General features: G+C 41.8%; 1 protein-coding gene across 1 annotated transcript in view; it reads left to right on the plus strand.

Annotated features, from left to right (window-relative positions):
- stard10 (StAR related lipid transfer domain containing 10) overlaps nt 1-14,747 on the plus strand; it is a 59,833-nt gene that overhangs the window by 29,093 nt on the left and 15,993 nt on the right. The window contains exons 3-4 of the mRNA XM_080730854.1: nt 6,118-6,221; nt 14,513-14,630. Coding sequence (XP_080586980.1) covers nt 6,118-6,221; nt 14,513-14,630 — 222 coding nt within the window. The remainder of the gene's footprint in view (nt 1-6,117; nt 6,222-14,512; nt 14,631-14,747) is intronic.

The following is a 14,747-nucleotide window of genomic DNA, read 5'->3' on the forward strand; positions in this document are numbered from 1 at the left end:
ATTTTTTTAATTATTTGGATACAGAGTGCCACCATTTACTGCGCTTTATTTTGAAGAGCCCCGGAAGCCACGATCGTGTCCATGTCAAAAACAGAAATGTAATTGTCATCGACAAAAACACAATGAAATCGTTAATCGCAATTATTTGAGTGACAATTAATCCTCATGTAAATCGTGACAGCCCTACACTACACATACTGTACACACACATAGACCTTAGCTGCAGTATCCTGAGATGCCTCTAAGTCTAACAGGATACAGTAGGTATTATAAGAATGTCTGGTATGTGTGATGTGTCTTATCTGATGTCATGGATGTGTTCAGAGTCATCCATGTCAGATTATACTGTACAGGCAGGCATCTGAGATGCACTTTGTACATTTTGGAATGATCTATGAAGCCAAGCCGATGTTTAGTCATTTGTTAGTGGTGTATTTTGTGTTTGGCCACTTCCACTATGTGGAAGCCCCCTGTACCCCCAGACAGATACAGGTCCAGTGGGCAGCTAAACATTGTTGTCAGCTCAATGTTAAATAGGCATTTGTTTCCTAAGTCTTAAAAAAGAATTGGGGAATAATGTAAACTAAAGCATCCATGATTTAAACATGCATGGTAGGTTATGTCATTATCGTGTTTAGCCTCAAAATGTGTGGATATACAGGTTTTGTAACAGTGTGATAGGTGGCCAGTGTTGTCAGGGGCTGACTGTCATTCAGCAAGGCTGGACAGTAGGGATGGGTGCTGAAATTCGGTTCCAAGCAGGAACCGATAAAGAAATGGCGGGTACCGGGTATCGATGAGGTCAGACAGGTATGGAGGGGCGAGGTTATGGATGGCCTTGAAGGTAATGTTATAGTCAATGCGTTGTTTGATGGGAAGCCAATGGAGTTGATTCAAAACTAGGGCTGTCACGATTATGACATTTTACTTGACGATTATTTGTCACTCAAATAATTGCGATTAACGATTTAATTGTGTATTTGTCGTTGACAATTACATCTCTGTTTGGCTTTTAGGCTTTGAAGTTGCACATGGCAGATATGACACATAACCTAAATATACAAAGAAATTACTGACATATTTGACAACTTTATGCTTAAAAAAGAACATTGATAGTGGAAATAGGCGATCTACAAGCTCACTGAGCTTGTAGATCTGCTATTTCCACTATTTCTGACATTTTTCAACATTCACGATTATGACAAAATAATTGCGATAATGTCAAATAATCACAATTAGACGATTATGTAATAATTGTGACAGCCCTAGGAGGGAATTACAATAGTCCAGGTGGGAAGTGACAAGGGAGTGGACCAAAATTGTCCCATACAAATAATTTAATTTCGGTGCCATATATCGGTTCCTAGACGCACTCCAAAAGAAATTTTTTTTTCCTGGCTGTGCTAATACCGTTCAAATAACGGCTCAATGATTACATTGCATATAATTATATAAGACGTATTTGACTATCTGGCAGGACCCGTCTAACTTGTATTCCTCCACGCACACCTCCAAGAGCGTGTTGGGTTAGATGCCAGCGAGCGAGCGATAGGCAGGCATGCTGTGAAATGTGGACCGTAGAAAACGCTCTCACGCTTTTTTCTGTGAACGTAAATGTTGTCTCACCTATAACTCGTATCTCAATTTGATTACAATAAATGTACCCCCATTGATTCCGGATGGGGACCCAAATTCATTTGGGTCCCCATTCGGACAATTCGGACCAATCCAGAATCATCCCATCCGGAATCAATGGGGGCAAATTTAATATAATCAAATTGTTGTCTTAGGAATGCGACAAATACAAAAAAAAATATATCATTGAACTCAAGTCTCCATGGCGTGAGTAATCAATAGATTAAAAAGTCAGTTTGGGGTTGAAACTACTCCTTTAAATGTTTCGACACACCAGGTCCAGAGACACGGAAACAGTCAAGGTTTGAGCGAACCTGAAGCTGCTGAGCCAGAGCAGAGTCAGTGCGGGATATTTCCTCATTGGCGGTCATTTGAGACACACAGGCAGGCAAACGCATAGGTCTGCTTCTGAGCTAAGTGGATGTGCAAATATTCCCTTTGCAAAGATCATACACAAATAGATTAGCTATCTACATATTTACCTATGGCATATCCGTCCGGTACAGTTTGTACATGGGGGTTAGACATAAGGTGCTTGAGCACAGCGGTTGGTATATACTGTACTCTACACCAGGGGTAGGCAACCTTAGGCACGGGTGCCATTGGCACAGGGGAGTGTGATCACTGGCACACTGGCAGAAGTGTGAGAGAGAGGAATTATATTTTAACTGTGCCAAGGGCCAAAATGGCCCCAAGGTATTTGTGCCAGGATTTTGTATGTTTTTCTTTACTATGCAATGAAAAAAAAAATAGATAGAGCTGTTTGAATCAAAAAATCAAACCTCGGTTCGAAGTGGAGCGGTGAATCTGAGCAGCTATACCCTGTGTGTGTTGCTAAATGCCTAAACTGTAAACTGTAAACTGTGCCTGTGAGTGAGTGGTGAGTGTGCCTGGCCTGCACAAAACAGCGCCCCTCCTTTAACTAGTGTGTTGTGTGTGGCCACTCAAGGTATTGCCAGGCTACGGACACGGCCAGCCAGCCAGCCAGCCAGCCACCCACCCAGCCACCCAGCCACGGACATACCCACGGACATACCTGTCTATTGGGAGCGCTTTCACCGCTCCAAAAAGGGTCCATCCACTAGAATGAACACACATTTTCTCAATCAGCTAAACGAGGGAGCCAACACACAAACCGAGAAAAGCATCTCTCTGATCTCAGGTCATTTTGACATCTTAAAAAAGAAAAAAAATGTTTTATTTTATTTTATTTTTTTATAGCCTTTGATCAAAAGACGTCAAAGACGTCATTGGCACCCAGGGCCAATTGAAAAAAGACGTCATGAGACGTCATTGGCACTCATATTGTTTTAAACGAAAGTCACCTAATTTGCAGCAAATTACATCCTGGACATGACATTCTACATTCATTAAAATTCAGAATTTTGACTGGGGAGGGATTTGGGGAGATTGGTAGGTTATTGCTCTCTTGAGTCTAATGATCGTTATAATAATGTCCTGACAATCAAAATATGTCCGAATTTTGATGTGGTGTCATTAAAATGAATGTTGACATGGCACACTGACTATTTAGAAAATAAAAACATGGCACTTCATTTCAAAAAGCTTGCTGACCCCTGCTGTACACGATATAGACATTAAGGTTGAAGAAGAATATCCGCACGTTAATGAACCCATTTAGTCCTAGCATTATTTAATGCTTTAGCTATTGAAAAAATCACACTTGTGTGAACTGAGCGGTGGAGGCTGTGTGTGTGTGCGTGCGTGTGTGTGTGTGTATTTGTGTGTGTGAATGTGAGTGTGAGTGTGCCTGGCCTGGCCTGAACAACAGCGCCCCTCCCTTAACATGTGTGGTCAAAAAAGGTATAGCAGGCTACATACACCACAGGCTACATACAGACAGACAGACACACACACACACACACACACACACACACACACACACACACACACACACGGATACACACACGGCCACGCTATGGAGACGGTGTGACCACCGCTCAAAAATTGCAGATATACAAGCTCACAGCACTAGATCTGTTATTTTTGAAAAATATAGATTTTCTTACTTTTTTGCAAGTCTTTTAATGTAAAAAAAGCGAACATTTGTAACTCAAATATTTGCTTCTGGGTGGTCCCTGGAACAACATATTTTGAGATGGGGGTCCGTGGCCAAATACATGTCATTTTGGGGGTCCTTGACATGAAAAAAGTTTGAGAACCACTGATTTAGAAGAAGGATTTCTACCACTTTTTCGAGTCACGTGTTCAAATACTGGATTCTGATTGGCTAAATTCCGGAGGTTATGACAGAACAACTGCCGCAAAGTTGTGTGAGGACTTGTCCGAGATCAATGCGCCTCAGTGTACATCCGGGGACTTCAGGAGGTAGTCGGAACACCTTTCCCCCAACCAACAAATGACCGTGGCAACGGTCCTATGTTTACTAACGTGCATGCTATAGTCGCCGATTTATTTGGATCCAATGCAATCCGCCAACTTTAAAGCCCCTTTTCTCTGAACCTATGCCTTTCTGGAAGCGAACAGCCTCTATTTACGGCCGGAACGGTACTTCTAACTGACGTTAGCTTAGCTGTAAGCTAGACGCATGGATTAGTATGGAGTTGGCGCCATCTGTTGGTGAGTAGAAGATGTTGTTGGTGGAACTATCTGCTGTCTCGCGGAAGTTTTATAGGCAATAATGATTGTAACTTAAGATCCTTGCAAGTTACAACTATGTGTTTTCTTTCATGTATAAGGGAAAAAGTGGTAGAAAAGCTATTTACCACTCGGGGTCGGACATTATGCTCTGATAATGTCCTGTGTGAGGGTGTTATCGGACTCGGCTTCGCCTCGTCCGATCACCCCCTCACACAGGACATTATCAGAGCATAATGTCCTCTCACTCGGGGTAAATTGCTTACTTAGAAGACATTTCTAGAATTGGGTCAAAAATATTCAAAGACTTGAATATTTCTTTAAAAATCAAACCTCGGTTCGAAGTGGAGCGGTGAATTTGAGCAGCTGTACCCTATGTGAGTGAGTGAGTGAGTGAGTGAGTAAACTGTGCCTGTGAGTGAGTGGTGAGTGTGCCTGGCCTGCACAAAACAGCGCCCCTCCTTTAACTAGTGTGTTGTGTGTGGCCACTCAAGGTATTGCCAGGCTACGGACACGGCCACCCAGCCACCCAGCCAGCCACCCACCCACATACCCACGGACATACCTGTCTATTGGGAGCGCTTTCACCGCTCCAAAAAATAGCTGATCTACAAGTGTAGATCTACAATTTTTTAAGCATAAAAGGGGTAGGGGTAGAGCGGCCGGGTGGCAGTGGTGTAAAGTAACTAAGTACATTTACTTAACTTAATTAGTGTCCTTAAGTACAGTTTTGAGGTATTTGTAATTTACTTGAGTATTTGCAATTTTCTATACTTTTACTTGTACTTTTATCTTCTTTTTCTTTTCTTTTTTTATCCCTTTATTGTACTTTTACTCCACTACATTTATTGGAAAACTTTAATTACTTACTAGTTACTTTGCAGATATAAATTATAATATTATAAAACATATAAACCACTTTAGCCCTATTTTATACCATGGCTATTTAAAAATATACTGCGACACGTGAGTTTGTAGATCGCCTATTTTGAAACATTTTGTACTTTTACTTTTGGTACTTTAAGTACATGCCAACGCTTTCATACTTTTACTCGAGTACATTTTCAATTCCTGACTTTTGCTTGTAACTCTTTTTATGTAAATCTACATTGCAGTATTGATACTTTTACTTAAAGGGATATTTCACTTTCGAGAAAACTTTTGGTCATTTTATAGTCTAATCAGGCTTTTATGAACACCCTGGACAGATTTTAAGTTGCTTGATTCAATGTTTAGATATTTGATGTAAATGTTATCAGGCCCTCCAGGCCTTGGGCCAAACTCCATTTTAACCATGATAAATTCATTAATAACACCCATTATTTTTTCTGGTGACTCATACTACCCTCCTAATACGTGAGCAGGTCGTGAGCATGACCTTTTTAATTTATTTTTATTGTATTAAACTTTTTCAATTTTCCCAAAATTATTCCAAATAAAATGAAAGAGTTATCGAAAAAACAGGGTGTTCATAAAAGCCTGATTAGACTATAAAATTACCAAAAGTTTTTTTGAAAGTGAAATATCCTGCAAGGTTCCCAGTTGGATACCGGGCTCCCCCAGAGTTAACGTCGAAGTGTCCTTGAGCAAGACACTGAACCCCTAATTGCTAATGTGCAGGTTATGGTGCCTTGCATCAGCTTTCCTCCGCCATCGGTGTGTGAATGTAATGCACAATCTATGTAAAGCGCTTTGGATAAGAGCTCTATGTAAATGCACCATTTACCATTTACCATTTAAATGACTAGCCCTAACCCCAACCCAAATATTTTCATAATTGTATCCCTAACTGTAAAAAAGAAAAGTTTTTCTTGACCAAAGAACTGATTTTTTTTTTATGTGTTTGATCCCTCTGTGCCACAGGGAAGTGTCCAAAGCCCCTCCGCAACCGTGATGTAATCACTCTCCGCTCCTGGCTGCAGATCGGGAAAGATTACATCATCATGAACTACTCTGTGAAACATATCGTGAGTACACACACACACACACACACACACACACACACATACCGGTACACACAGCTCTGCCGCAGACCTTGAACAGTGCATGTAAGGTATAGTACTGTATGGGTGAGTAAGAGCACTTGGTAATACCGTTATGGAATGAATGGCCCATATCCAATCGCATTGGTTTTGTGGGCGAGCTACTTAACCTTTCACAACACACTGCAAGTGAACTCTGGACGCCGGGGTCCATTTGGTTCCATTTGTACGCTCTCCCAGTTAAACTAACTCCCAGGACTTTACTGTGTGTACTCGTGGGCGGAGTGCAGACCGTGAAATAATCTTTAAATGTTTGAAGGAAGATTTTTAGGCGGTGTCTGTGTGTGCGCGTGCACGTGCGTGCAAGGAATAATAAGACCCAGACTCATATCTCAGCACCGTCTAAAAGTCCACGTCTACCGTTAAGAAAACTAAAGCATCCAGGAATCGAAGGAGACATTTTGGACGCCTTCCAAACTGAAACTCTACTCCCTTATCTCCTGCCCGTGGCACCTTGTCCGGAGTCAAGCGGCCGGGCCAGGCCAGGCGTCCCGCCAGGCAAGGGCATATGTCAACGTTCCCCTCCCACTCACTCAACCTCCAGTTTATTTATCCGAACAAATTTACAGCTCCCCGAATGGCAGCCAACGCAAACGAGTGTAAATGATGGAGGCAAGGAAAAAGGATGGGGGGGGGGGGGGGGGGATATTTCAGTTTGGAATGTGGCCCACAGTAGTTTCAGGTTCCAGGTTGGACACAGGCCCAGATTTCGGCTAGATTTTGCCAATTAGAGGAAGCGGGCCGAGAACCATCCTGTATAACAGGATGCATGATTCACTTCTTTATGAGCAATGGTCACACCTTCTACAAAGCGTGACTGCGTGTGTGTGTGTGTGTGTGTGTGTGTGTGTGTATGTATGTTACTATGTTTGTCTGTATGTTTGTACGTAGCATGAGCTGCAATACCGCTGGGTGACAAGTGGCAGGCCTTGGGTGACCAAGTGGCGCTGTTGAGTCACACGCACGCACGCACGCACGCACGCACGCACGCACGCACGCACGCACACACACACACACACACACACACACACACACACACACACACACACACAAACACAGGGTATAGCTTAACGAAATGATTGATTTTTATTTTACCCTCTTTCTCTCTCTCTCCCTCTTTCCCTCTCTCTCTCTCTCTCTCTCTCTCTCTCTCTCCGTGTCCACCTCGCACACAGTTTCTTATCTGTCCCTGCGCTCGTGTGTTTTCTCCCATTCATTTCCTTAAACACATGAAACTCTCTAGACTCAGTCTTTAAACACATGAAACTCTCTAGACTCAGTCTTTAAACACATGAAACTCTCTAGACTCAGTCTTTAAACACATGAAACTCTCTAGACTCAGTCTTTAAACACATGAAACTCTCTATAGACTCAGTCCTCCTTAAACACATGAAACTCTCTAGACTCAGTCCTTAAACACATGCAACTCCTCTCTAGACTCATCCAAATGCACTGTAGCAACAGTGTTTCTCAAACTTTCAAATTCAAGGTCTTCCCCTTAACCCTGACAGTGTACAGCGGGTTCATTTGGTTCCATTTGTACACTCTCAGAGTTACAGACTTGTAAAGCCTCTATCATGGTCCAAGGTGAAGAGCTATCACCTGACTGCTGTGTAGTTTTCTAGCTATCACCTAGGCTTTGTTAAACATTTTAGGTGATAGCTAGAAAACGACACTGCGGTGAGGTGATAGCTCTTCACTTTGGACTATTACAGAGTCCCCGGAATCTACTTTGAGAACCACTGCTCTAGACTGTACCTGGACCGTCTACACTAAAACCTCTTCTCCCCCAAAAATGGCCAATCTACAAGCCCACAACATGCTGCCAAAATGTGACACGTTGTGAACTTGTAGATCTGCTGATTTTGGTTCATGTACCCCCCCCCCCCCCCCAGAATATGGATGCTGGTGTGACATAATCTCTCTCTCTCTCTCTCTCTCTCCCCCTCTCTCTCTCTCTCTCTCTCTCTCTCTCTCTCTCTCTCTCTCTCTCACTAATTAAATGTTTACTGAAGGATAAGACTTCTCATGTGACTGGTAGCTGTTGACGGTCGGCCTTCCGCATTCCTACACACACACACGCACACACACACACACACACACACACACACACACACACACACACACACACACACACACACACACACACACACACACACACACAAAGTGGTTGGGAATGAGTTAGTGAGACTGCTTACCTACAGCATGTGTTCGTTCGTGTCCTTTTAAAATGTCAGTAAGCGAGCGTGCGTGCGTACACATGCGCGCGCACGCTTCATCAGTAAACATGGGCAGATTGAGTTGAGAGAGGGAGAGCGGAGGCCGAGTAATGAATGACGACTCGGTTCTCCTCGGTTGTAAGTTACTGACGAGGGTAAAAAACAACACGCCCATTTTACAGGCCAGGGATTCCATTAATAATGATGGATTCCACTTCCATCCGTCCCGTGCCTGAAATAGCCGACCTGCAAGCTCACGACGTGGCACACCGTGAGCATGTATGTCACCTAATTTGGGCATGGGACACCGTCTTGCAGTGTCGGCTAAATGTAAATCAGATTTAAAGGGGCCACACCATGCTTTTCAAAATATATATTTTCTATAAATATTGTTCCATAATACGGTTTTATACCGGTTTTAGCCTAAACAACCACTCGGATATTGAAATGTCATGTTCTCTCTGTCTCTAATTCCAAGCCGTTTCAGATGCAATACCAAAATGCCCTTTGTTGGCAACGGGGCGCTGTCTTTGGGCTAAAATTGGAACGATACAGAGAATATTAGAGAACCATGATGAGAACCATGTAGAGTCAGTCGTAATCGTCTCTGTATCGTTCCAATTTTAGCACCACGTTACCTCATGGTTCCACCTCATATAATAGTCTCAATAGAATATAGTCTCCCAAAAAGTACCGCCCACTTCTCGAGGAAATGAGCCCACTGCCTACCTAGGCTGTGGGAAGATTTCGAAAGAGTAGCGTTCAGACACGCCCATTCATAAAATCACTGAAATGAAAGGCAATGCTTAGAGTTAATGAATTGGGTTTTTTGGGGTTGAAATTCATGGTGTAGTCCCTTTAATGATAGTAAAACTATAGCTTTTGGTGAGTAAAATTCTGTCAACTCTGCGAAATCTGCGAAAGACCAAAAAATACTTTCGAGCTTCATGCTTTCTGGAAATTAGCTGATATTACAGGAAGTGTTAATTTGTGTTTGATCCTGAGTGTTAATTCAACTGTAATAATTGGCAGTTTTTACACTTTCAGTTGATATTACTGTGCACACTGCACAAGGCCACGCGCACGTGCACACGCGCGCACACACACACACACACACACACACACACACACACACACACACACACACACACACACACACACACACACACACACACACCACTGCATTCATCTCTTTCATGCTCCCAACCTCCTCCTTTTATGTTTCATACATGGCTGCTACTCGCAAAAAAACTCGCTGACTCGTGAATGCTAATTCAGTTTGTGCTTATATTTATCCATTTGTTATTCCAGTTTCACGCCCTGGATTTCACGGAGCATCAGCAAAAAACCCTAAAATATAACATGTAAAATGCAGACCTGGGCAAATAAAAGAATGAAGCCCTTTTCTAAAGAGGCCTGGCTTCTTTAACTACTTGAATTAACCACTTGATCTCAATGAATTGAGCACAAAGGACCCCAATGTAAACAAGCCATAGTGCTTTCTTGGGTTTCAAATCCTATTAGTAGACCTTGTATCTAGGGCTGTCACAATTATTACATAATCGCCTAATCGTGATTATTTGACATTATCGCAATTATTTTGTCATAATCGTCATAATCGTGAATGTTGAAAAATGTCACAACGCGTCGCGATGCGACGCGTTGTGAGCTTGTAGATCTGCTATTTCCACTATCAATGTTATTTTTTAAGCAGTAAGTCGTCAAATATGTCAGTAATGTATTTGTGTGTTTAGGTTATGTGTCATATCTGCCATGTACAACTTCAAAGCCTAAAAGCCAAAAAGAAATGTAATTATCAATGACAAAAACACAATTAAATCGTTAATCGCCAATTATTTGAATGACAATTAATCGTCATGTAAAATGTCATATCGTGACAGCCCTACTTGTATCTGAACTCACGTGGTTATCCTATGCGAACTGTTAATAGTATAAGTATAAGTATTCAATCATTCAAACAATCAATCAATCAATGAAACCGACAGTAGTGTCCATATTCTGAGGCCAATATTGGCAACCGTTTTTTTCCGACAAAGGTATTTGCTATAGAGGGAGAAAAGGAAGAGACCTTTGGTGGGCTCCAGTCAACAGGGCTGTCACAATTATTACATAATTGTCTAATTGCGATTATTTTACCTAATCGCGATTATTTTTCACAATCTTCATAATCGTGAATGTTGGAAATGTTTCATATATATTCTTTTTAAAGTAAAAAAATAGTGGAATGCGACGCATTGAGAGCTTGTAGATCGGCTATTTCCACTATCAATGTTATTTTTTTAGTAGAAAGTTGTCAAATATGTCCATAATTTAGGTTATGTGTCATATCTACCATGTTCAACTTCAAAGCCTAAAAGCCAAACAGAAATGTAATTATCCATGACAAAAACACAATTAAATCGTTAATCGCCAATTATTTGAGTGACAATTAATCGTCATGTAAAATGTCATATAGCCCTACCAGTCAACATATATCGTTGCTGTCGGGCAGAAACCTCCTATCTCCATATTATAACCTTTTGTGTTTTGTCGTAATTTCATGCCACTTGATCATACTACATTGTCACGCAAAAACTTCAAAAGTAGCAGATCCGCAAGCCGGAAACGCGGCTTGAAGCGGCCCGTTTTGACCTTGTAGATGTGCTACTTTTGATGTTTTGTGGTTTTGAATCCTGAAAGGTATCAGGTTTACACCTGACAGAGACGATGTACCGGTACTGTTTAAACTTTAAAGGGATATTCCACTTTCAAAAAACCTCTGCCTTGCATGGGTCTGCCTCCCCAGGCTCAGGGCCTCTCTCCACATACACACCCACTATAACTTCAAACTTCATTTTAACCATGATAGATTCATTGAAAACTTCCATTATTTTTTCTGGTGACTCATACTACCCTCCTAATACGTTGAGCAGGCCGTGTTTTTTCGATAATATTTTTCTTTTATTTTTTAATAATTTTGTTTTGTATTTAATTTTTCTCATTTTCCCAAAGAATTATTAAAAATCACACCCGTGTGAACTGAGCGGTGGTTTACCCCCCCCCCCCCCTTCCCCCCTGTGTGTGTGTGTGTGTGTGTGTGTGTGTGTGTGTGTGTGCGTGTGTGTGTGTGTGCCTGGTCTGGCCTGGCCTGAACAACAGCGCCCCTCCCTTAACATGTGTGGTCATAAAAGGTACTGCAGGCCTGCAGGCTACATACAGACACACACACACACACACGCGCACACACACGCATACACACACGGCCACGTATAGGAGACGGTGTAACCACCGCTCAAAAATAAATGAAAGGGGTTATTGAGAAAACACGGCCTGCTCACGTATTAGGAGGGTAGTATGAGTCAACAGAAAAATAATGGGTGTTTTCAATGAATCTATCATGGTTAAAATGGAGTGTATACACAATGGCTGTGTATGTGGAGAGGGGGGGGGGGCAGATAACAATTACATCAAATATCTAAATATTGAATGAAGTAAATTCAAATCTGTTGAGGGTGTTCATAAAAGCCTGATTAGATGATAAAGTGACCAATGTTTTTTTGAAAGTGGAATATCCCTTTATGTGGTTAAATTGGCATATTGTTGAGATATATTGGCCTATTCATGATTGTTGTAGATGCCAGAGTTTGTGTCGAATTGTCCTTGAGCAAGACGCTGAACCCCTAATTGCTCCTGATGTGCAGGTTGGTGCTCTGCATGGTTTCCTCTGCCATCAGTGTATGAATGTGTGTGTGAATGGGTGAGTGTAATGCACAAACAGAAAAGCACTATACAAATGCACCATTTACCATATAAATGCACCATTTATGTCTGATCAGGGGTCATCTCATCACCTGGCGACATTTTCGTCAAACTGTATATTTTGGGGTCCTTGGCATGAACACGTTTGAGAACTACTGTTTTTTTGTAGAATGGACCTCAAGTTTTAATGGGTTAACACCTTTAAATCACATCAGCTCAAAACGCTACCCTGACGTTGCCCTTCTTACTTAGATTTTGTCATTTCGGTCCATTATGATTATGATAAGCTTATCTCCCTCCACCTGCTCACGGATTATGGCACAATGGACCTAAATTATTAAATCTGTGAGTGAGAGCACCAACATCACAAAAGCATTGTGATGAAGTGAGGTACGTTTTGTGTGATTTCAAGGTGTTTTTTTTTTTTTTTATATAGGTTTTGTGAGGATGCAGACGTCAATTGAATAGGCCAATATATCTCAAAAACTATAAAAATATATATATTCAAAAGCAGTCTTGAATCTAAAATCGCAACATGATCTATCCATCCAAAAAGACATGTACACTTGGAATGAGAAATGGTGTGGAAAAAAGTCTTCATCCCATTCTGTATGGAAGTGGTAGGTTTTCAGGTTCATTGTAATGCTACTGACTCTTGAAAACGAAACATTGCACTTTTTAAGTATAAAGTTGTCAATTATGCCAGTAATTTCTTTGTAAATTTAGGTTAATGTGTCATAACTGCCATGTGCAACTTCAAAGCCTACAAGCCAAACAGAAATGTAAATGTCATAATGGTGACAGCCCTACTTTCTAACCCAGGGTAATCATTCTGGGGGTGCACGGCAACGGTGGTTCCGGTTGGCGGTTCCGGCCCGCCTGATGACCACAAACTCCACAACATTCGTGAAAGTCTTTGGATATTTTTGACCCGATTCTGTAAAATGTCTTCTAAATCCCTCTAGGGTTTTTCAAAATACCCATGTTCTCAAACGTTTTCATGTCAAGACCCCCTAGAATTATATGGGGGTCACTGACCCCCATCTCGAAATATTATGCAGCAGGCACCCCCCCCCCCCCCCCCCCCCCCCCCCCGAAGCAAATATTTGAGTTACAAATGTTCGCTTAAAAATATATATATATTCAAAGATTTGCAAAAAAAAAAAAAAAAGATATGCTATTTTTTAATAGCTAAAGCATAAAATAATGGTTAAAGTGGTTAAAACATTCCAGGTCTTAACAGGTTAGCCCATTTAGGACTGGGCTGGAATTATTTAATGCTTTAATATTGAAAAAATAGCAGATGTACAAGCTCACAGCGCGGCTGCGAGCTTGTAGCTTGAGTCTTTGAATATTATCTTTCTAAAAGCAAACATTTGTAACTCAAATATTTGCTTCTGGGGGGTCCCTGGAACAACATATTTTGAGATGGGGGTCTGTGGCCAAATACATGTAGTTTTGACATGAAAAGGTTTGAGAACCACTGATTTAGAAGAAGGATTTTAGAAGACATTTATGGAATCGGGTCAAATGGTTTTTAAAAAATAGCAGATCTAACAAGCTCGCAGAGCGTCACTCGGTGTGTGGAAATGGGTTAAATTGGTCTAATCCAGGGGTCTTCAACAGGGGTCCGCGACCCCTAGGGGGTCCGCGGAGGTACTGCAGGGGTCCGCGAAATTATTGCTTAAAAAAAAAAGATTTTTTTTTTTTTGCCATTTTTCACATTTATGTTAAAAATAAATCATGATTCTATCCATTTTGAATAGCTTGAATACATGATTACTATGCAATTGACAGATTGTTGATATTATTGACATTGGTTCTCAATTAATAAGTAGTATGTTTAAAAATGGTAGTGGTACGGCCCACCCTGCTCGCTGTAACTTGTACATGTTTAAAATAAAAAAAATATGTCGTAGCCCCGACCCCCCCACCCTACGAGGTGGTAGGGGTCCCTGCTCCATCTCCCCATCGGTTTGGGGGTCCCCGGCCTGAAAACGTTGAAGACCCCTGGTCTAATCGTTTGGTTTCTTTTGGTATAATTATCATTTGGTATATGCATCTTTTATTCTAACTCGAAGCGTGAGAATAAACTACCGGTAATTGATTTGCTTTGTGTGTGTAATTGATTTGCTTTGTGTGTGTGTGTGTGTGTGTGTGTGTGTGTGTGTGTGTGTGTGTGTGTGTGTGCGTGTGCGTGCGTGCGTGTGCGTGTGTGCGTGTGTGTGTGTGTTTTAGAAACACCCTCCCAAGAAGGATCTGGTGCGGGCCGTGTCCCACCAGACTGGCTACATGGTACAGAGCCAGGGTCCCAGTCACTGTACACTCACCTACCTGGCCCAGGTGGACCCTAAAGGTATACTCTACACACACACACACACACACACACACACACACACACACACACACACACACACACACACACACACAGACACACACACACACACACACACACACACACTAGGGCTGTATA

This window comes from Nannobrachium achirus (assembly GCF_963921795.1).
Source record: "Nannobrachium achirus genome assembly, chromosome: 8".
Lineage (NCBI taxonomy): Eukaryota > Metazoa > Chordata > Actinopteri > Myctophiformes > Myctophidae > Nannobrachium > Nannobrachium achirus.